Source organism: Mauremys reevesii, linkage group 1 (genome assembly GCF_016161935.1).
Source record: "Mauremys reevesii isolate NIE-2019 linkage group 1, ASM1616193v1, whole genome shotgun sequence".
Taxonomy (NCBI): Eukaryota; Metazoa; Chordata; order Testudines; family Geoemydidae; genus Mauremys; species Mauremys reevesii.
The window spans coordinates 272,263,505-272,286,581 of NC_052623.1; the positions used below are offsets into that span (position 1 = coordinate 272,263,505).

General features: G+C 43.0%; 1 protein-coding gene across 6 annotated transcripts in view; it reads right to left on the bottom strand.

The window, feature by feature from the left end:
* TTC26 (tetratricopeptide repeat domain 26) overlaps positions 1 to 23,077 on the bottom strand; it is a 99,716-nt gene that overhangs the window by 32,676 nt on the left and 43,963 nt on the right. For 5 of the 6 annotated variants that reach the window (XM_039492456.1, XM_039492447.1, XM_039492466.1 and 2 more), the window contains 8 exons: positions 19,214 to 19,263; positions 14,116 to 14,261; positions 12,147 to 12,318; positions 11,634 to 11,708; positions 8,933 to 9,035; positions 6,064 to 6,119; positions 2,322 to 2,375; positions 1,795 to 1,858 (listed from right to left, as the gene is read on the bottom strand). In XM_039492456.1, coding sequence (XP_039348390.1) covers positions 1,795 to 1,858; positions 2,322 to 2,375; positions 6,064 to 6,119; positions 8,933 to 9,035; positions 11,634 to 11,708; positions 12,147 to 12,318; positions 14,116 to 14,261; positions 19,214 to 19,263 — 720 coding nt within the window. Of the gene's footprint in view, positions 1 to 1,794; positions 1,859 to 2,321; positions 2,376 to 4,760; positions 5,637 to 6,063; positions 6,120 to 8,932; positions 9,036 to 11,633; positions 11,709 to 12,146; positions 12,319 to 14,115; positions 14,262 to 19,213; positions 19,264 to 23,077 lie in introns of those variants that run through there. The other variant, XM_039492493.1, reaches the window with a different exon arrangement.

Here is a 23,077-nt window from a genome sequence, read left to right on the forward strand (position 1 = left end):
GTTAGCAAAGGCTCTCATACAAAGGCAGCAAAACTATAATCCCCATCCTAAATCTAGGGAAGCAAATGCAAAGTCTAAGGGCAGCAGAATGACCTTAAGCAGGCAGCAGAATGGCTGGTGTGTTATAATATATATAAGTACAGTACATTTTGGAACACTGCACTGAGAGTTCTTATTGTTCCTCTTTATTAAATGCTATTAGCATGTGCTGCCCTGAACGTATAAAACATTGTAAGCTCCTTAAGGCAGAGACAGTCTAATTTAGACAAAAATATGCTACTTGAAGATAATACAGTAAAAGCTGTTTTATCTGGCACGTTGGGGGAATGGGGGTTGCCGCTAAGTAAAAAATGCTGGTTAACTAAGAGGGAGGAGTTTGGGTACTGGAAGGGCTGTATGGCTGGGGTGCGGGGTGCCAGATCTGGGGGATGCTCACCTTGGGTGACTCCCCACAAGCGGTGACCTGTCCCAGCTGCTCCTAGGCAGAGGCACGGAAGGCGGCTCTACCCTCCTCCGAGTGCTAGCTCCCCAGCTCCCATTGGCTGGGAACCATGGCCATTGGGAGCTGCGGGGGTGGCACCTGCGGGTGGAGGCAGCGCGTAGAGCTGCCTGCCATGCCTCTGCCTAGGAGCAGCTGGGACAGGTCATCACTTGCGGGGAGCCGCCCAAGGTAAGCGCGCTCCGGATCTGGCACCCTGCACTTTCTTCCATGTCCCAACTTGCTGCCCCGAGCCCTCTCCCGCACTGAAACTCCCTCCCAGAACCCGCGCTCCACATTCCCTCTGGCACCCCAACCCCCTGCCAGCCCCACGGCAACTGGACTATAAACAGGAATTTTAATGAAGATCAGAAATGCCAGTTTAGAGAGCTTTCCGGTTGGTGAAGTGCCGGATAAAACAGCTTTTACTGTACTGTGTATTTGGTATATCACTGGGCCCATCTCCAGCCCAAATGCTGCTGTTAATGTGACTGTTTATGATAGAAGTACACCTCTACCTCGATACAACGCTGTCCTCAGGAGCCAAAAAATCTTACCGCATTATAGGTGAAACCGTATTATATCAAGTTTGCTTTGATCCACCAGAGTGTGCAGCCCCCCACCCCCGGAGCACTGCTTTACCGGGTTATATCAGGGTAGAGATGTACCATTTTACATTGATAGAGATGCTGTTTTATTACAAACCGATTGCTCTAACTGGAACAATGTAGGTGTCTATAACATGCTCAAAATTGTGTGCACATGTGTCAGAGCATATCCTCAGTTTCAAATGACAGCAGATGTACTGTGTGGAAACATTATGCTGGTAACAGCATAACTACAGCAACACAGTGCCTGGCACTAGACATGCTGAGAGTCAGCAATTGCATAGGCACTATTATAAGACAGTATATACCAGCAGTTCTCAACCAAGGGTCCAAGGCCCCCTGGGGGCCACAAGCAGGTATCAGGGGTCCGCCAAGCAGGGCCAGCATTAAACTCACTGGGGCCCAGGGCAGAAAGCCAAAGCCCCACCGGTCTAGCCCTGGCAACCGGGCCTCAAGGTGAAACCAGAGCAGGTTAGCTTCGCAGGGCCCCCTGTGGCTTGGAGCCCTGGGCAGTTGCCCTGCTGGCTACCGCCTAATGCCAGCCTGGCTTGTACATGCAGAAAAACAGCTGTGGCACATGCGGGCTGTGGAGTTTTTATAGCATGTTTAGGTGGGCTGCAAAAAGAAAAAGGTTGAAAACCCCTGGTATATACTGTAGTAACAGTAGAAGAGTGTTTACAAAATGGAGAAAGAAAATTTCAAACGTACCACATTCACTGGCTGATCCTCCCACAAGCTGGAAGAACTGTTGAGCAATTTTCAGATGATCCCTCTTGGAGAGAAACAAATGACATGAGATCCAGAGCATGGAGTGGTGCCATGGGACAGAATGAATGCATGCTCCAAGAGGTGTGAGTAGAGTGAAGTAGAGCAAAGTAAATACACATATTGTGGGGTGAGGGGAAAGATGAGGACGGAGGTACAATAAGGAAAGAAGGAATCTTATTGCTTGGACCCATATATACCGAATCATTGCAAAAGGAAGCAAGGCTTTTGTAAGCAGGATAGAGAGGCTCAGTTCAGTCTGGATGAGTCTCAGGGCTAGTAACAGAAACTCACAATTCACTCACTCTGGACTGTGAATTATGGAGAGAGAAGAAATGAAGGGACTCAGAAAGCATGGGATTTGAGTGTGAAAGTACCACCTCTTTCCCATTAGCTGCAATCCAGATACCATATTTCTTTCTCCCCTAGTACTAATGTAAATGCTGGAGCAACAGAGGGGTTTTACTCACTGAGCCCATTTCCTGTCCAAGGGCTGCATTCACCACTCCCTTGAGTATGTACTCCTGCAACAAACAAGAGGATCAGAGAAGACAAGTTAAAGAATTCAGAAGACATACAAAACAGCTGCAGGCAACTTAGAAATTTTGTTCCTGCCCATGCCAACTCTATTCAAACTTCATTTTATTAGTAGTCAGATACGACTGTACTCCAGCAGCATGTAATAAATAATAACAAAAACAAAAATCCTGCATGTGAGCCAGTTTAAGTGAAATGAGCTAGGGTTCTGAATCAAAGTCCTGTGTAGAGACAGCAACATTATAAAAACACCATCAAAATTGCCAAGAATTGTCCTGATGTTATCAGTCACAAAAGAGGGGCCCAAGTAGACTGAACTCCCCTTTCAGGCTTATAAGTGGTCACGCCAGGGAGGAGGAGATGTGTCTCTGCCCCAGGGTATGGACGTTTGCATTGCCTCTGCCAGTATTATACCTACCCTGTGAATAAAGAGAACTTGAGTCTCTAGGGCTGACAAACTGACTGATATCTTTCAACCAGCATGAAAAAGTAAATCCGGTGCTGGTAAAAGGTATTAGATTGACAGTGCTGGAGGCTGAAGTCCTCTGCCGATAAGTCAGGTACAGCAAAGGCAGAAACATTGCAAGTTTTCCCACATATGTATATATAGTTCATCCACCCCTCCCTCGAGAGAGGCAACTCTGAAGCCTCTGCAGTTCTTGAACCCCTCTGCTGACATGCCAAAGAGGGGGACAATTAATGCCAATTGTGATTACGGTTTTTGATGGAACTTGTCCAGTAGCACAACAATGGCATGTTACCAATAATAAATAAGAGGAGCTGGACTGAGAAACTCACTGCATTTTACACAGGTCACTGGCCCATTCAGCCAGAATGCAACTTATCTGTCTGCATTCAGCCAGAACAACTGATTTTCTGCATATCCAGTAGATTAAAAGCCAGGGCTGGCATTAGGAGTAGCAAGCAGGGCAACTGCCTGTGGCCCCGGACCACAGAGGGTCTCACAAAGCTAAGGCTTTGGCTTCAGAGACGTGCAGCTTGGGCTTCGGCTTTTTGATCTGAGTCCCAGTGAGTCTAATGTTGGCCCTGCTCTCTGGTTTATTTTGGCAGACCATCTGAAACCTGCTTATAGCCCCCCAGGAGGCCCCAGACGTCTGGTTGAGAACCACTCGGATTGGCTTTTAGCCAAGATGGCCAGAGACACAACCCCATGCATAGGCGCCAATTTCCCCCAGTGCCGGTGGGAGCTCATGCCCCGCCCGCCTCCGGCCCTGCCCCGACTCCACCATTTCCCCATCCCAATTCCAACTCCTTCCCCAAAGTCCCCGCCCCAACTCCACCCCGTCCCTGCCCCTATTGGACCCCTTCCCTAAATCCCCGCCCCAGCCCCGCCTCTTCCCTGAGCGCACTGCATGCCCTCTCCTCCCCACTCTCTCCCAGCCGCGCAAAACAGCTGTTTCGCGGTGCAAGCGCTGGGAGCTAAGGGGAAAAATCAAACATGCTGCATGCTCAGGGGAGGAGGTGGAGCAGAGGTAGAGGTGAGCTTGGCAAGTGGCTGCTGAGCACCCACCAATTTTTCTCCATGGGTGTTCCAGCCCTGGAGCACCCACAGTCGGCGCCTATAGTGTCTTAAGCCTCTTACTGCAAGAAGCTGGGACTGGAGAACAGGGGATGGATCACTCAGTTGCCCAATTCTGTTCATTCTCTCTGAAGCATCTGGCACCGGTCACTCTTGGAAGACAGGACACTGGGCTAGATGAACCACTGGTATGATCCAATCTGGCCCTTCTTATGCATATTAACATACTGTATATTATCAACCTCGTGGCAAGTACTAGCATGTATGTGAGGAATATATTTATAAATCAGACACCCATAGAAGTCCTACATGTGGAGATGGATCTATCATTCTTAACCCAAGGAGTTCCAGTCACCTTTTCAAAAAAGCCTACCAGAGAAATGTTTCCTCTTTTCCCTGAAATATAAATTTCCTGACAAACACTGAGGAGCAGGACTTGATAACATTCAATCTAGAACTAGTGCCCGATTTACAGTTGTAGAAGGTCCCTGCAGGGCTAAATAAAGGAATTTATACCATTGCTATAGAAAGATTTCCGTTTTGCCAGTGGGAACCAGCATTTGATTCGAGCCATGGAAGATCCTAAAATGTCAGATGTTAGAAATTACATTATTTTTTAAAAAGCTCTTTTAGGTAATATTAAATCTTTCTAACATTTATTCATTATAATTTCTCTCTCTTAAAAAGCCTACACAGTAGGACTCATAACTACAGCAGCCTGGCTTTACAGGCAGAGAGAGATAATAAAACAGTACCAATAAACATTTTAAAACTTTGTAAAACATTTTTTCTGTAACATATATGGCATATGCACAATTCACAATGGCTGTGGTGTGGCATAAAAGATTTATTGGTACTCATCTGGGATGATCTGCATAATTTGCCTGTAGTTTTGCCACTCTCAACTCATGTTTACAGCAACATTTACAGCACACCTCCATTACCAGTAAATAGATACAGAATACATGAACACAAACAGCTAGCACATGAAGGAGTGGAGAGGACAAAAGGTTTTATCAGCATGAGTTTGGGATGACTGGCATAATTTGAGTGGCAAAGCCATCAGTAGCTGCTCCAACGTTGTTAAAACTAGGACTCGTAATTCACTGCTGGTGCTACTCCACCATCAGCAATGGTGGAAGTTCTAGGGTACACAGGTTTCAGGAGTTTTGGTCACTGTATCATGTAATCTTCCAGAGTATGCCTTCCTCAGTGTCTATTTTAGACATTTTCTCTTGTTCAGATCCACTGTATTTATACAGTGCATGTGTCTCTATATATGTGGGCTTTGAGAAAGAAAATGCAGGGAGGAGAAAGAGACCGAAGCTGGCCCAGCAGCTGCAGAAAGCAGTTCAAATAGATAGTGTTGAACTGGGATGAGTGGTTGAAATGAGGCCCAGCTGAGACCACCTCTTCCCCCTAGCACCTCCCAGACCCAGACCTATGCAGAGGACAACCCTATCCCCTCACAAGGACCCATAAAGTCTTCCCTCTCCTCCCCAGCCATGTGATCTGTGAGAAAAAACTGCAGGGAAGAGTCAGCAAGAGACATAAGTCAGCCCAGGAGTGGCAGAGAGCAGTTCAAGCAGGAGCCAAGGACACGGCAGTTTTCACTCCGAACATTCCTTCTTCTCTGCTGATTGGCTGTTCCTCCAACACCTCCCACCGTCACTCTTCTTGTCTAGTTAATACGCTTAACATAATGCAACTGAAAGGATTTAAATAACGAAATCACAAAACTAACACTATGTTTGCCACCGCCGCATTGTTCACTCTGTTTCTGCATTCTATCCCTTTCCCATACCCTGCGTCTGTCTTCTCTATTTAGACTGTAAGCTCTTCAGGTTAGGGATTGTCTCTTATTCTACATTTGTATAGTGCATTTACATTTGCACAATCAGGCCCCGTTTTCTACTGGCCCCTACACATGACCATAATAAACATGATAAATAAAATACTACATGCATGTATATATTTCACACATACAAAGCTTTAGCACTGGTGAAAGGTGGTGGAAGGATGAGTGCAGGGTGTTAAAAGGGATGAATCCTCAGGGTACTGGCTTGGACATGGCAGATTCTACCCCAACTTACAAACTCTTTCTTTAAGTAACCATGCCATAAGTCTCCAATTACCTGTGGAGTTGTAGGTTCCAGGTCCTTAATCAGGTTATAAGCCTCCTGCACATCATCTGAAATACCAGAAGTTACATGCATGACAAACCACAGTGAATTGTATTCAGACAGACCACTCATCCTCCACAACATTCCTTTACCCAGTCACAGATAGATAAAGCATTTGAAGGGGAGTAGTAAGGGGACTATAAATCTGTGTAAATGTATACCTTGCTGGTGGTGGTTTGCTTGAGCCTGTATAACAAACATGGTTTGAGTAATAGCTTCTTTATTACTACATTTTCCTTAGTACAGAGATCACTTGGCCCCTTGTTCATAGTCCAGTGGATGACTTCTCAATAGTACAAGGTCAAGATAATAAATCCTTCATACTCCTTTCTCCCCCAACATGTTTATTCCTCCCTCAGGGCAAGACTGGGTCAGCTGCTTCTGAATACAGACTTTGCAGTTTCATTATTAATATCTCAACATTTGGCAAATTAGTGTATCTGACCCTAATTCTCCCAGTAAAAAGCACGGTTAGTGCAAAAGTTAATTAAAGAATTTTACTCACACAAAAAAGTTATATACTAAAAAAAGTACATTCTAAAAAAAAAAAAAAAAAGGATCCAGTCTTAGAACATCTTAACTCCATCCCCTTCACTTGTAAATATTAGTGTGGGGCTCTTCTGTCACACAATTACCCAGAAAAGTTAATTCACACTAATAAACAGGAAATCCATTGCAAATTACCAGGTGTTGATAATTGAGCAATTTTTTTTTTAAACTAAGGTACTATAGAATAGCATATTTTGTTCATGTATTTTGACAAGTACAGTTTAACTTTAATGATACTTCATTGTACAATACTTATACACCATTTAAATCTTCAAAACACTACAAAATAAATCAAACCTCACATACTCATGAGGTACTTAGGTATATATGAGGCCAATAATTTTTTTAAGTACTTTGCTCTTAAATACCAAGTATTATTGGTTTACTAGTACATGCATTTTAGTACAATTTGTAAAAGTAATCAAGTCTTAATATGAGATCTTAATGCAGATCTCTGGTATTAAATCTTTGATGAGAAATCAGGTGAAATTGCCATTTTTGTGAGAATTAAAGGGCTTGTGGATTAGCAAAATGATATTAATGAGGTTCTGTACAGAATGTACCATAAGTGAGCTATATCCATTTATGGCAATAGGAAAAGAGAGCACATCTATGTACTAAAATTTGTGACAGCTCAAGTAATGAAGCTGAGTTCCAACTGGATGCGCACATACAGAGACAGTCTAGGATGCAAGTGAGTAGCAAGCAGAAAACTCATTTGAGACAAGTCCTCTGACAAAGGGATTACTTTTCAATAACCTTATTGGCATGGAATAAATATATTGCTAAAAATCAGCACATCAAGCTTCAGAATCAATATAATTAAGCTACAGAAGGCCCACAGAGCTTTTTCTTTTACTACTTTTATAGTCACTCAAATGCCTTGATGCACTTATTGGTATGTAAAGTTTAGGGTGTGGTTTGTTTCTGCTCCTTAGGTAAGAAGTCTAAAGTTTTTCTGATTATTTGAGTTTTGTGGGGTTATCAGTTTTATTTCTTTCATCTAAAAAGAACCAACTTGACCAAGGCTATGGCACCTATAGCACTTCAGTGTAGATGCTTACTATAGCAAGAGGATGGGTTCTCCATCTCTGTAGTTAATTCACCTCCCCAAGAGGTTGTAGTTAGGTTCATGGAAGAATTCTTCCATCAACTTAGCACTGCCTACACTAGAGTTAGGTTGGCTTAACTACATTGCTATGGGGGGTAGATTTTTTTACACCGCTGAGAGACAGCTATGCGGATGTAACTTTTCATTGTAGACCAGCCCCAACCCTAGACATTTAGGTGACAAAGTGGTAAAGGTTACTAGCTGAAGCAGTCAACATTACTGCAACCAGGGCTGGCTCCAGGCACCAGCGCAGCAAGCAGGTGCTTGGGGCGGCACGTCTGGTTCTTTGGGAGCAATTTGGCGGTGGGTCCCTTGGTCCCTTTTGGAGGGAAGGACCTGCCACCGAAGTGCCGCCAATCATGGCTTCCCCCCTCTCCCCCTTGGGTGGCAAAAAGCCTGGAGCCAACCCTGACTGCAATCTCCTTTGAAATACAATAAAACAGAATGTGTGGGACTAAACCATAAAGACAAAGAAGATAACATCTACTGCTTTTAAGGACACTGCTCTAAATAACTAGTCATGCAGAGGTGATGAAATACCATGAATAAGGAAGTCAATGAGTGGAAAAGTGATCAACATATCCCATTACACAGGTTCCTGCAGTTAACACCAAATCATCAATCAATCCACTTCTCAATGGAAAAATACAGTGGTGATGAGCATGAGGGGAGAGGGAGGCATTGTAACCAATAAACAATACAAAAGGAACCCAAAGCAAAGACAGAAATGACTTGGAAACACAAGAAACTCTTGCTGCCCGGGGAATCTACCTACATTTTTCAACAGTTGGCAGCCTTTTTTTTTTTTTTTAAAAAGCCTGTCTGTGCCACATTTACAGAAATAATTTTCATTGCCTGGGTGGCAATCCTGTGCCCATTTTTACCATTTTAGCAAGCTTAAGGGAAAGTGTTTCGCTAGTGTAAAAAAAAAGTCTCTGATCTTCTGCTGAAGTGGATTTGTTCAAACCTTTGCTAACGATCTTCCTTCAGAAGTCAAGAAAGTATGTAAGACATTAGCTTATTTACCACGGATGAAATAGTGCAAAGAATGCTGTGGCCCATTTAAAGAAGGCTAGTTGTGAGATAATGAACAGATATCACAGAAAAAGAACAGTTTTTAATCTCTGCATCTGAGAGAGAGACAGAGGGAGATTTCATTACCTTGACGGAGATAGTAAATCACCAGGTTCAATCTGGCTTCAGGAATAACATCAACCAGGGGTGGCAGAACCTGCAGAGCCCCTTCCCCACCTCGGAATACAACCTGCAGAAAACAAAGCACCCATCTTGTTAGTCCTATAGAGTGTTCCAGTCTGTGGTCTCACAATCCTTGAAATTTCCACAGTAATGACATGTTATAGTCAATGGATTCAGCATTAGCTGGACCCCTTGTTTATTAATAATTATAAACATCTCATATTTTATAGTGTCTTTATCCTGAGAAAATCTCTAAGCACTTTATAAAAATACTTAACCTGCTGAATCATTGGTAAAAGGATCAAAAAAAACATAATTCCACCACTGAAATCAGAAAACAGCTTTAACTCTTGAATGCATAATATGTTAGAAAAAAGGTATGGATAAGCTTGTTGTGACTTGGTTTGTGGTTCAGCCAATGTGCCATTTGAATAGGGTTGCCAATTTTAGTTGGACGTATTCCTGGAGGTTTCATCACATGACATAATCTTTAATTAAAGATTAATCTTTAATTCCTGGAGACTCCACGACAATCCTGGAGGGCTGGCAACCTACATTTGGATAAGTTTGTCAATCACAATGCAGCTTACTGAACAAAAAGAAGAGGGCCCTGAGTCTAGCAAGGGGTGTGCTTTGGTGGCTCCTACAATGGGAGAGGACAGGCCATGAGAAATTTCCAGCTCCAACAGGACTTTCAGGGTACCACAGTTAGTAGATCTGCAATTTCATATTTGAGTTTCTTCAGAACTCCTGGGTGAATACCATCTGGTCTTGATGACTTGTTACTGTTTAATTTATCAGTTTGTTCCAAAACCTCCTCTACTGATACCTCAGTCTGGGACAGCTCCTCATATCTGTCAAATGGTATGGAAATCTCCCTTACATTCTCTGCAGTGAAGACTGATACAAATAATTCATTTAGCAGCTCTTCGACGGCTTTGTCTTCCTTGAGTGCTCCATTAGCAACTCGATCATGCAGTGGCCCCTCTGATTGTCTGGCAGGATTACTGCTTCTGATGTACTTAAAATTTATTTTGCTGTTAGGGATAGTATCGCTAGAGATGTTGGACTGCAGGGTTTGGTGGACTGCAGCATACCCACAAAAGGTGGATAGGGCCGGAAGGAAGGCCAGCTGGAAAATAGCAACATTGCTGGGGTCCAGAGATGCTTCAGTTATCAGACATGGCCACATAGCCCAGAGTGCAGCTGAGCTTTATTGAGGATGGAGTGCACCACTCTTATACAGGTGCCAATTTGTTTCTGGATGATCTTGGTATTAGGTTGGCCAAACTTCTAGGTAGTGGGATTGAGGCAGCCAAGCTAAGGCGGTCACCTCCTTGTGTCAGGTGCCGGGTACAGGAACTTGCTGATTTAGGCTCCAGATAAAAAAGGTAACATAGTGGGCATCTGAAGGGCATCATATCTAACCCCTAGGGTAAAATAAGAATCAAGGCTCAGGATATTATCCTGGGGAATCACCCCACCAATGCACTTGATGGTGGTGCTGACTAAGGGGTCGAGGCCCCCTCTTGTCTCAATCCCAGAAAGGAGGAGAGATGCTAGCAGGCAATTGGAGACATGCAGAGACCTTCCTAGTGTGATGACTGGCACCCCCTGCAGAGGGAGCCCCTAAGAATTGGTAAAGGGTCAATGGAGTGCAAGTGACCATGCTGGGCTGTCCTCCAATGCAAACTTTGGATGTAATTTGACTAATAAAGTTGTGGCCTGGTTAAAACCCATACCAGATGTCCTTGCCTTCTTCCATCCAGTGAGCACACCAAACTGAGCAACTTGCCAACATCAAATAAAAGCAAACTACTACCACCAGTCGTTCACCAGAGTAGCAATAAAATCACTAGAGTAGGATGTTGCCAGATGATCAGTATATCTCCTACTTCAAACACAAATATTTTTACTTTGCCTCAGTATCTGCCCACCATGAGTTCCTAGTCATTAACTTTGCAAATAGAGACTATTCTCTTGAGACATTTTAATTCCATTGACATTGTACCGTGGTTAGACAACATTGTTCAGGATCCTCATCCATTCTGATTTTTGCATTGAAGTCTTGATTTTGACAGGGCTGTTCAAGGAGGGTTGGGGATTTGACCAGTCCAAAAATAATTGGTCAAACAACATAAAAAATGGTCAAATATTTTAAACCACTGATTTATTTATTATTCCTTGCTGGAATATATGACAAATATTGACCATGATCAAATAATAGGCAGTCAATTGACTGGCTTGCCGAGCCGAATCCCAAGTATCTTGCAAGGACAGGCTCACAGGACATTTAAAGCATCCTAACTTATCCCTGAGGATAAAGCAACATTTTTTCATGACATGGTAACAAGCCATGACAATGTAAAAAGACCAGAATGGTGTAATGCAACAACTTTGCTCTAGAAGACAAAGTATAAAGAAGGGGTAGGAATGCAGGTTCTTGTCTTGAACGTGGCACAAAGACAAGGAAAGCATCAGAAAATGAAACTGATTAAATAAAAGTGGGAAGCGTATTGATCAGACTGCCTCCATTGCTTACATTATAGATTCACATAACCTCTTAACACCCCACCTTAATTCCCAATTTTCAATAGTGGTACATCAAGAAAAGCTCTGCAGACCACAGTTTGAGATCCACAGCTTAGATGAATCCATTACTCACCAGATTGTGTTTAATGAGCTCCTTAGCAAACTCAAAAGATGACGAGGCATTGTCCATCAGACTCTTGAGTTCTGCCTGAAATTAAATATTATACCTATAAAAAGTTTATCAAAAATACCCCGCACAAGTGCGGATCCACACCACATCTGAAATTGATAGGAAGGCAACTCCAGCTGTGATAAGCTGGGTTGGTGGAGGAAAACAAACACCTCCCCACCCCCGTGCACACTTCACCGTGCTGACTGTTGCAAATGGATAATTCATACAAATGTAAAGCAAAACTTACATTGGGAAAATGGAAAGGCCAGCATGTGAACAGAAAACCTAAGTGCCCAACAATGTGAGGGACTATGGATAGGTAGGTGATATCCTTTGGGGGAGGACACTGACATGATAAAAGGCCATTTGTCAATAACTGTGATTAAGTATAAGGCAGATAACACAACAAGGAAAAGAAAGTTGCATGAGACTTCAAATGAGACTGACAAGCCAGAAGGGCTTTCCAATAGATACCTCAGCAGCCTTGCCATTGTAAAGACGGAAGTGGTTACAAGCCTTGAGGTTAAGAGCTATGGTGCTGTCAGGAACTTGCTGAAGGTAAACAGCCAGCACCTCTTGTGAAACATCATAGTAATCCAGTTTGTAGTAACATAAAGCCACATATACGTTGAGAGCCAGGTATTCCCTGAAGGGCAAAAGAGGAAGTGTTCACAGAAGCATTCATCTCCTGCCAGAAAATTGTGCTGAAAAGGAATATTAAAGTCTGTTTGACTTTCCCTCACCTTCCCATGTACTCTTTACAAATATAACAAATATTGAGTTCCTGAGAACAGCCTTATATGTGACTAGGGACTGTCAGGCTGAAATTTCCTCTCAAAGCACAGAATTACACAATGATATGCATTATGGAGGTGTTTCAGCTTTCTCTGAAGCATTCAGCATTACACACTGTCAGAGGCAAAAGACCATTGACCTGTTCCAGAATAGCAGTTTATACATTGCCAAGCCTTCCTTTGACTCTGGACCCTGCTTCCCAGGCCAGCAGCATCTAGAGCAGACCTGCACAACTCGTAAAGCGGTGAGGGCCATATTACTCCAAAGAAAACAGCTGAGGGCCGAACCCCCCCAGCCCGGCCGAACCCCCTCGCCAGCACCAAGCCCCCCCGATACACAACACCCCATGCCACTGCCCGCCCACTCGCCTCCTCAGCCCCCCACCCTCCCTGGCTCGCTTCCTCACCCCCGGCCACTGCCCGCCCGCCTCTTCAGCCCCCCTCCCTCATCCACTGCTTGCCTACTCACCCCCCGCAGGCCACACAGTGAGCCCACCTACTCACCCCCCGCGGGCCGCACAGTGAGCCCACGTGGGCCGCATGTTGTGCAGGCCTGATCTAGAGACAGGGGCGGCTCTAGACCCCAGCGCGCCAAGCAGGCGCGTGGGGCGGCCGTTTCCCGGGGGGGCGGCATTTGGCTCCGGTTGAGCTCCCGCCGGCATGCCTGCGGCAGGTCCACCGGAGCCCGGGACGAGCGGACCTGCCGCCGGCCTGACGGCGGCGGGTCCCGGCTTCCCGCGGCTCGGTTGAGCTCCGCGAGGCATGACTGCGGCAGGTCCGCTGGTCCCGGGCTCCGGTGGACCTGCCGCAGGCATGCCGGCAGGAGCTCAACCGGAGCCGCGGGAAGAGGGGACCCGCCGCGGGACCGGGGAAGGGTGGCGCAGCGCTCCGCGCTGCTTGGGGCAGCCTACTTTCTAGAGCCGCCCCTGTCTAGAGAATATTACATAGGCAGCACACTAAAAACTGTCTGTGAAGATGTGGTTGGGGGAAAACACAAGCCTTGTGCTGCTCAACAGCAACATCTCCAAAGATTTGGTTCCTTATCCACTTCCTGGCTGAGGCTGGTGGCTATAATGTGGAATCCAGGGACAGAGGTAATAACAGGATAAATGGGAATGGAGAGAATCCTCAGAGGTCAAAAGGACACACAGGATCCCTTGAATAAAAACAACAAGACTGAGGATTTCTTATGAAGGCTGAGGTGGAAGAGAGTTCAGTAACTAAAAATCAGGGCCAGGCAGGCAATCAGCCAACAAAACAAAACTAAAGCAACAGGTACATGCTTTGTATTGTGGGTAAGAGACACTCAGAACATTTTCTGCTCTGCTTGTAATTCTGTAGCATTTCATAAGAAACAGGAGAGGGGGGTCCCAGGATGGGTCACAGAACAAAGCACATTAAAAATAGGGGATTGGGGACGGGGTGGACACATTCCCCTTGTGCCTTATGGGTGTAACAGTTCCAATTCCAGTGACAAAATAGAGATGGCTGCAGTGTCCCCTTCTCACAGAGGGAAAAGCACAAAAGTGTCGATACCACCACAAATAAGTTTCCAGAAGCCAAGCAACCACATGGAAAAGAAACACAAATTCGTCAGAGATACTGCAGTGAGGCTGAGAATGGAGAGGAGGAGAAAAAGAGACACCAACCGGTTATCAAGCAGTATGCGTTTGTAGATATCAATAGCCTCTTGGTAGTGGGACCGCATATAGTGGATAGATGCCAGACTAAGCTGATCTTCTGTGATGTCCTGCAAATTCTGGTGGAAGCTCATCAATTTCTTTTCATCACTGAACTAAAGAGAAAGAGACAGACAACCTCCAAAAGAGTTCAGCAAGGGAAACAAGAGCAATTAGTCATATTAATCAGGAAGGGCATACAACAATACTAAGTGAGATTGAACTGCAGCAGAGAAAATTCAGATTAGACATTAGGAGTTGCTTTCTAACTTTAAAACTTGTTTAGCCAATGGAGAAATCTGTTGAGGGAAGATGTAGAAAGCCATCACTGGAAATAACTGAGCCTAAAACACACAACTGTCAAGTCTGATTCAGACATAATTAAATCTGATATGCCATGATGTAGGGGGTAACAGCAGGGAGATGGACTAGATACTCCATACTCAAAATAAATCTGTAATGTAAAATTTTACTACTATAATTTGAGCTAAGATTTGTTGGTTTTGGATCCAAAGCTTAGTTCTCAGGAACTAAGTTCCCATTCCTCTCCACCAAAAACAAAACAAAAAACCCCATAACTCTTGCGGAGCAAAAGGCTATTGCAAAGACAATTGCCACAATACTATTTTGTGGCACTGACTAGTTCTCTCTCTCCCCAGATCTCACATTTCCAATTTCTGTGATTCCACACAGTGTAATGTAATAGTTTCCATTTAAAAGAATTGTTGCATTTTACATAACAAATGTGCAAGTAAAATGGAGAGAGCATGGTTAACAATTTTGCAATTGCATCAAATTATAAAGTAGCCAAGAATGTCCATTTAATCAGACCATTCAAGTCACTTACAATTCTGATGCTTCCCCGTCTTGTATACGTTGCTGCTAGCAATGGTAATTATGAACCCACTCTATTGCTGTTATTGCTGGTTTTTAAATTGGGTTTGTTTTTTTTTTAAATTGATAGGTCTCCCACATTCAAAATATCTAGCTGCTCATCTTTGCTTCATATCTCTTTCCCTCTTGCTTGAGCTAGTCATGCAATAACACTTCAGCACAGCCAATAGTGCTCAAAAACAGTAATTTTATATCTTCGCATGGGCGCCAGGTTTGTATAATTTTTGGTGGTGCCCAGAATGGGTCCCAGCCCTGGCCCACCCCACTCTGCCCCGCCAGCTCCCGGCATCGCTCGGGGGAGGGAGCGAAAGCCAGAAAGATGCAGGGCAGGGACTTGGGGGAAGGGATGGAGTGGGGGCGTGGCATGGGCGGAGCAGGGGTGGGAAGAGGCGGGGTGGGGCAGGGCGGAGCAGAATGGGGCGGGCTGGGATCAGGTCACTTGCTGCTGCCAGCACCAGGCCCCCCCAGACCGCATGTCTCCCCAAAGTGCGGGGCCCAGGGTCGTTGCCTCAGTCCTTCGGGATGGCTCTGAAAATATAAGCCCAAACATTGGTGGAGCTGGCCCACCTTCTTGAATATGGGTGGAGCACGTGCACCACGGGCCCATATAACTCGCCACCTATGCTTCATAGTATCTTTCATTCCAAAGCCTCCTAAAGTACAGTAGAACCTCAGAGTTACAAACATCAGAATTACAAACTGACCGGTCAACCACACCCCTCATTTGGAACCGGAAGTACGCAACCAGGCAGCAGCAGAGACAAGAAAAGACAACACTAGAAAATACAGTATAGTGTTAAATGTAAACTAATAAAAAAATAAAGGGAAAGTTAAAAAAGGTAAGGAAACTGTTTCTTTTACATTAAGATGGTTAAAAGCAACATTTTTCTTTTGCATAATAAAGTTTCAAAGCTATATTAAGTCAATGTTCAGTCATAAACTTTTGAAAGAACAACCGTAACGTTTTGTTCAGAGTTACAAATATTTCAGAATTATGAACAACCTCCATTCCCAAGGTTTTTGTAACTCTGAGGATCTACAGTACTTTGCAGACTATATTCATAATGATTGTTCAACCACCATTGTAGTGTAGACACCTCTGGGTGTTAGTCAATTTGTGCCAGTGCCAGTACACAACAGATTTTAGGCAAGACAATGAAGAATTATGTTTTCAAATAAACCTGCAGAGAGACTTAGGTAGACAGAATGCAACCATCCAAATTAGAATTTGGCTGGGACAACAGGGTTAACAGGAGTTTTTGCAGAAAATGCCAGTATCTGGGTTTTCTCTCTCACCCAAAACACAGCTTCTCTAGAAGTAGTGCCCTTTTGCTGCATGTTGGGGCACGGCACAAAAATGAGTCAGAGGGAATAATGCACTACCCACTGATGCCTAAACACCTAATGAGGACCCAATCCAGCAAAGCACTTAAGCAAATTCTGAACTTTAAGCATATTCATATACTTAAAGTTAAGCATATGCTTACCTGCTTTGCTAGATTTGGACCTTGAATAACAAATACCATTTCTTGCAGCACTCGAGATTTCTGTGACCTGGCTTAGGTTATAAGGTCTCAGAAAAATCACAGCGACTTCATAATACATACATAATAAAGACTTTTGTTGGGAAGTGGAGGGCTTAGAATAGTAGCATTTTATCTGTTCTTTTGTCAAGTTTAAAAGGCCACTGTGAAAGACAATCCAATTTTATCAATACATTTACTCTGAAAAAAAGCACATCTTGGTGTGGTTGTTTTCTTAACCTTTGATGTTTCTAAATTGACAGAGCCACTTATTCACAAGTGGTTCATGCCATGGAGATAAAAGTTCCCTTGTTAATAATAAACTGTGATCTATTTATAGAACAAAAGCAATCCAATTTGCCAGCTAGAAGTGAAGGCGCTCTCATGAGTGGGCTAGGATAAAACAAGCCAACTCCTCTATAATCTGTTTAATTATTCTTGAACATACCAAGATGCAACAAAGTGAAGGTTGTGCCTCAATCATTGTTGAAATGAAATTTCCCTGCTATAAACAAGATTGTGTTTGGGGGGAACTGAATAGCTCAGGAGATTTTTATATCATTTACCAGTCATTCTACTTAAAATTAGGGCTGTCAAGTGATTAAAAACATAAATCCCAATTAATCGCAATTAATTGTGCTGTTAAACAATAATAGAATACCATTTATTTAAATATTTTTGGATGTCTTCTACATTTTCAAATATGTTGATTTCAATTACAACATAGAATACAAAGTGTACAGTGCTCACTTTATATTTATTTTTGATTGAAAATATTTGCATTGTAAAAAACAAAAGAAATAGTATTTTTAAATTCACCTTATACAAGTTCTGTAGTGCAATCTCTTTAGCATGAAAGTTGAACTTACAAATGTAGAATTATGTACAAAAAATAAATGCATTCAAAAATAAAACAATGTAAAACTTTAGGCCCTACAAATTCACTCAGTCCTACTTCAGCCAATCACTCAGACAAACAAGTTTGCAGGAGATAATGTTGCCCACTTCTTCTTTACGTCACCTGAAAGTGAGAACAGCATTTGCATGCCACTGTTGTAGCCAGCGTCGCAAGATATTTACGTGCCAGATGCGCTAAAGATTCATATGTCCCTTCATGCTTCAACCACCATTCCAGAGGACATGCGTCCAGGATGATGATGCCTTCTGCTTGATAACGATCCAAAGCAGAGCGGACCAACCGACGCATGGTCATTTTCATCATCTGAGTCAGATGCCACCAGCAGAAGGTTGATTTTCTTTTTGGTGGTTTGGGTTCTGTAGTTTCCACATCAAAGTGTTGCTCTTTTAAGACTTCTGAACGCATGCTCCACATCTCATCCCTCTCAGATTTTGGACAGCACTTCAAATTCTTAAACCTTGGGTCAAGTGCTGTAGCTATTTTTAGAAATCTCACATTGATACCTTCTTTGCATTTTGTCAAATCTGCTGTGAAAGTGTTCTTAAAATGAACAACATGTGCTGGGTTATCATCCAAGATTGCTATAACATGAAATATATGGCAGAATGCAGGTAAAACAGAAAAGGAGACATACAATTCTCCCCCAAGGAGTTCAGTCACAAATTTAATTAACACTTTTTTTTTTTTTTTTTTACAAGCATCATCAGCATGGAAACATGTCCTCTGGAATGGTGGCCGAAGCATGATGTTTAGCATATCTGGCACATAAATACCTTGCAATGCAACTACAAAAGTGCTATGTGAATGCCTGTTCTCACTTTCTGGTGACATTGTAAATAAGAAGCAGGCAGCAATATCTCCCATAAATGTAAACAAACTTGTTTGTCCTAGTGATTGGCGGCACAAGAAGTATGGCTGAGTGGATCTGTAGGCTCTAAAGTTTTATACTGTTTTGTTTTTGAGTGCAGTTATGTAATAAAAAAAAATCTACCTTTGTAAGTTGCCCTTTCACGATAAAGGGATTGCACTACAGTACTTATATGAAGTGAATTGAAAAATACAATTTCCTTTGTTTATAATTTTTACAGTGCAAATATTTGTAATAAAAATTATATAAAGTGAGCACTATATACTTTGTATTCTGTGTTGTAATTGAAATCAATATATTTGAAAATATAGAAAAATATCCAAAAATATTTAATACATTTCAATTGGTAATCTATTATTTAACAGTGCAATTAATCATGATTACTTTTTTTAATCGTGAATAATTTTTTTTTAGTTAATCGCGTGAGTTAACTGTGATTAATCAACAGCCCTACTTAAAATGTTAGTTCCAAGATGCTCCCCACCTGGGAAGAACTAGATGATCTTAGAAGAAAGAAAGTGGAAGTAGCTGCCTTTTATGTTAGTGGTTCTAATCAGGTCCTAGGGTGGCAATGGCCAAAAAATACCATCAGACTGTTTCTATTAGGCCTATGTGAAGTGATCTGGTGGGTCTCATTCTAGTTCCTAGCAGACCGGTGTCTTCTCTGAGCTCCCCTCTTACACCTACAGATGATTCCTCTACGTCAGATTAATGCAGTTGTGTTAGTGGTTGGGAAGGTTTGTTCTGCTGCAACCCATGATGTACCTATCCTGAGGACGCATTCTGGAAGGTTGTCAATCCAGCACCAATTACAGTTCAAAATTCAGAAAGAAACATGAAGTGTGAGCAAAGAGACATACATACCTTATGTGCTAGATGAAAGAGCAGACGATTCTGGAGTCGACTTTTAGGTGCTGAAAGGAAAATCCAACAGTATGTTTCAGAGCCCTGGTACTAACACAAGGAACATTTCTAATTCAAGTTTTCCCTCACTGTTTGTACGACCCCCCAATACACACCACCACTAGCTTGCCCAAGTACATCTCACTGACCTACCCACCCCACATAGCCTATAGCTGAACTTCTTTGCAATTTCTCACAATCTTGACACTGTTTACAAGTCTTCCTGGAATTATGAGGCAAGGCCTAGCACAGCAGAGAACCCAGGCATTACACCATCCTGCTACAACACTATCTATTTAGGTCTGCTAACACAAATCAGCTCTAACATATCAATTTAGATGGAATAAATGGGCCCCAGAGTGTCAAAGGTCTTATAACCCAGGCACTGTCCAACATTAAAGAGTTTTAAACAAGTGTCAGGGATTGGTATACAGAAACTTTAGTCTGCTGAGTACCATGGCAAATACACCATTAAAATCGTTTTAACCTTTTATTAAAGATACAGAAAAGGAAAAAACAGATAAAGCATTTGAAATGTAAAATAGTAAATAAGGCTTTTTAACAACAGCCCTTGTTCCTTTAGCTGGAGAGAATTTTTAGAAGGGAAAACCCCCATGACTGCCAGTCTCTTAGATGGTATTAAAGATATCTGTTGTCCTTTTGGGGAAAAAGAGAAGAGTCCCCTCCACTCAATACTTAGTCCTGCTTTGAGAGCAAGAGACTGGACTAAAAAACTCTTGAGGTCCCTTGCAGTCCTACCATTCTATGATTCTATAAATTAGTTGAGATGGGCTGGAGCTGTTATTGCTGCTGCTGTTAAAATTTGATCCAATTTCTAAAAAGACAAAACAAGAGAAAAAAAAAACACAAAAGGTGTGGGTGAGGAGGGGGGAAAAAACAGAAAATGTAGCTTCTGTCTCTGGTGCTGACTTTCACTTGCAACCTCATTGCTGGAGAAACACAGGCCCAGCACATAATCTTATCAGCTACCCTGAGACCTGGCAAACTTGTACCAGCACTGGGCTTTGTAGGGCAACCCTTTTAGTTGCGTCTTTCTGGTCACAGGCTTAACAGTGTTGCAAAATATGCAGTCTTGGATGGGTAAGCCAGACTCTTATTATATAGAAGGAAAAAGGAAAGGGATAGAAGAGAGAAGAAATAAGGCAGGGAAGGAAAAAAAATACATGGGAATGGTGCAGGAGAGAGACAAAGTCTCTCCTCCCAGGTGTGTTCAGGTTTCAGCCAAACTGATGGAGAAAGAGATATCATCTGGCTCCCTCTCTCTGGCATGGTTTTGTCAGGACATCTTTCAGGATCAGGACGACAAAGGCACAAGGTCCGAGGAGATGGTGGAAGTAGCAGCCATGATGATAAAGCTCACTCCAATAGCCAATTTTTCTCCCAAAGTCCCTTTTTTAAGTCCCCAAAAATAGAGTGATGGGTAGAACAGCCCATTCCCTTATTATTTTTTCCACCAATTAGGCATAATATCCAGCACACCAACTTTGGTTCACTGATTTCTCGATCCACATTCTTCTTGTTTACCAAGGATGACCTTAACACAGCCCTTAAGTTATAGCTATAGCCCTTTCTGTTTGGACTAATTCAGTCCGTCTCACTTTTGCATCTTTTCTCATCAACATTTGTTAATATAGGACGGTTATTGTGCTATTTATGAACTAATACTCTTTTTACAGCTGAGCTCACAATTAGAGTAAATTTGTAGGCCCAATTATCACAACAAATCTCTCTTCCTTCTCTGTGTAAAGGCGTATGTGGCAGCAGTTGGCAGGAAGAACAGGGAGTTTTGAGAAGGAGATTGCATACAGGAAGCTGTTAATGTCCAAACCAAGAAGGGGGCGGGGGGAAGAGTTTACAGAAGGCACCTCCTCTATGGAGCTCATAAACTTCACTGCAGCAGACCCTGCTCTGCCAAGATTGGGAACTCCACAGGGCACACATCCCCATCTGTGGAGCTCTTAAGATGTACATCTTAAGAGCCCCACAACTGAAGTTGCTTATCCTACATAGCTACTAAGCTCTGCTGGGAAAGTCCTTCTTCCAAAAACCTTCCCTTGGCTGTATCTCCCCTGCTAATCAGTATTCCCATCTCTGCCCTACCCACCCAGCTGGCCATTAATGCACCATATAAATGAATGTATGTGGCACCTCTACAAAAAAGGAAAATTATGCAGGTACTGTATCTGTGTGGTCACAAAACTGGAGAGTGAGCAAAGCCTTCCTTGTAACATGGGACAATAATTCTATTGGCATCCTAAACCATGAAAGCAGAGCTCATCCCAAAATGTCCCCTTCCCAGAGATGGAATTTCCTTGTATTAACTTGTAGATATTTAAAGTAATTTAATGGGTGATTTTTAGACTCATTCTTATCCCTTCCTAGATTTTCCTTCCTCCCAACAACAGCTCCTGCTCCTTCCCTCTCCTTTTTGAAAGAAGAGCCTTCCCACCTTGCTAGCCTTTCTTGTGAACAATGCCACAAAACAACCCTCTCAGCCTCATGCTGTCTGCCCACATTCTTTTTATCACTGGACTTGCCTTCTCCTGTGCTTTATTATTTCCAGCAGCATGCCTTCCCCTGCCAATTCCTGTGGGAGAAGGAAGGGATATCTTATCTTAAGAGAAGCCCTGTGGTAATAAACTGGGCTTAGTTCTAATATCAGGTATCAGCCCCATGCCAAAGATGTCTCCAGAGGTGATCCAGGGTGCTCTGTAAGAGTGTACCTCAGGCCCATAATCGGCACAGTGGTTGGTTCTAGAATCTTTGTTAGTGCCGGATTTGCTGTCATTCCAATCTCAGCAAATGACTTAGACCAGTGGTTCTCAACCAGGGGTACATGTACCCTTGGGGATACACAGAAGTCTTCCAGGGGTTGCATCAACTCATCTAGATATTTGCCTAGTTTTACAACAGGCTACATAAAAACCACTAGCAAAGTCAGTACAAACTAACATTTCATACAGACAATGATTTGTTTATACTGCTCTATATACTATACACTGAAATGTAAGTACAATATTTATATTCCATGATAAAAATGAGAAAAAAAAATTTCAGTAATAGCATGTTGTGACACATTTGTATTTTTATGTCTGATTCTGAAAGCAAGTACTTTTCAAGTGAAGTGAAACTTGGGGTTCTCAAGACAAATCTCTTCTCCTCCTTCCGAGATGGTATTACCCAATGTTTGGAGCCATGTCTAGGCTCTGTTTGGCTTTGCCTTTCAGCCTCACCCATTGCTTCGGACACAATTGCTGGCTCCAATAATGAATTTGTCTGTGCTAGAAGAGCTGGAGTTCAGGCCAACCTAATGTCATCTGGCCTCAGTGCCAGTCTACCAATTTTGACAGCGTTTTTTCCCCTTCTTTTTCCATTCCTGATCAACCCTACTCTCTTTGTTCTTTGGAGGTAGTATTCTCTTCCAGGTCCTAGGTGGTGCACGTCGATTGTTCAAGCAAGTACAGTTTCAGTCATGCGTCCCTTGACCTCCAAGTCCTCAAGAAAGATTTACAAACCACATACTTATTTGAGATGTGACTTTCCTCCAAACAGAATAAGCAGCAACAATGTCCATCAACCAGAAAGGATGAGTAAGTCACAGATCCGACAGGGTTTAAACCTAGAAGATTTTAAGTCTGCCATAGCAGTAGGCAGAGAGTGCCTAGCCCCATTGTAGGGGGTAGGGGTTGGTTTTAGAATGTCCAAATTGAAGAAGAGAAAAAAATAAGAGGGTGAATATAGATTTCTTCACAGAATTGTTTGAAAAAGGTTGAGCTCAGTAGGAGTAGCGGGTCAGAGACTCAC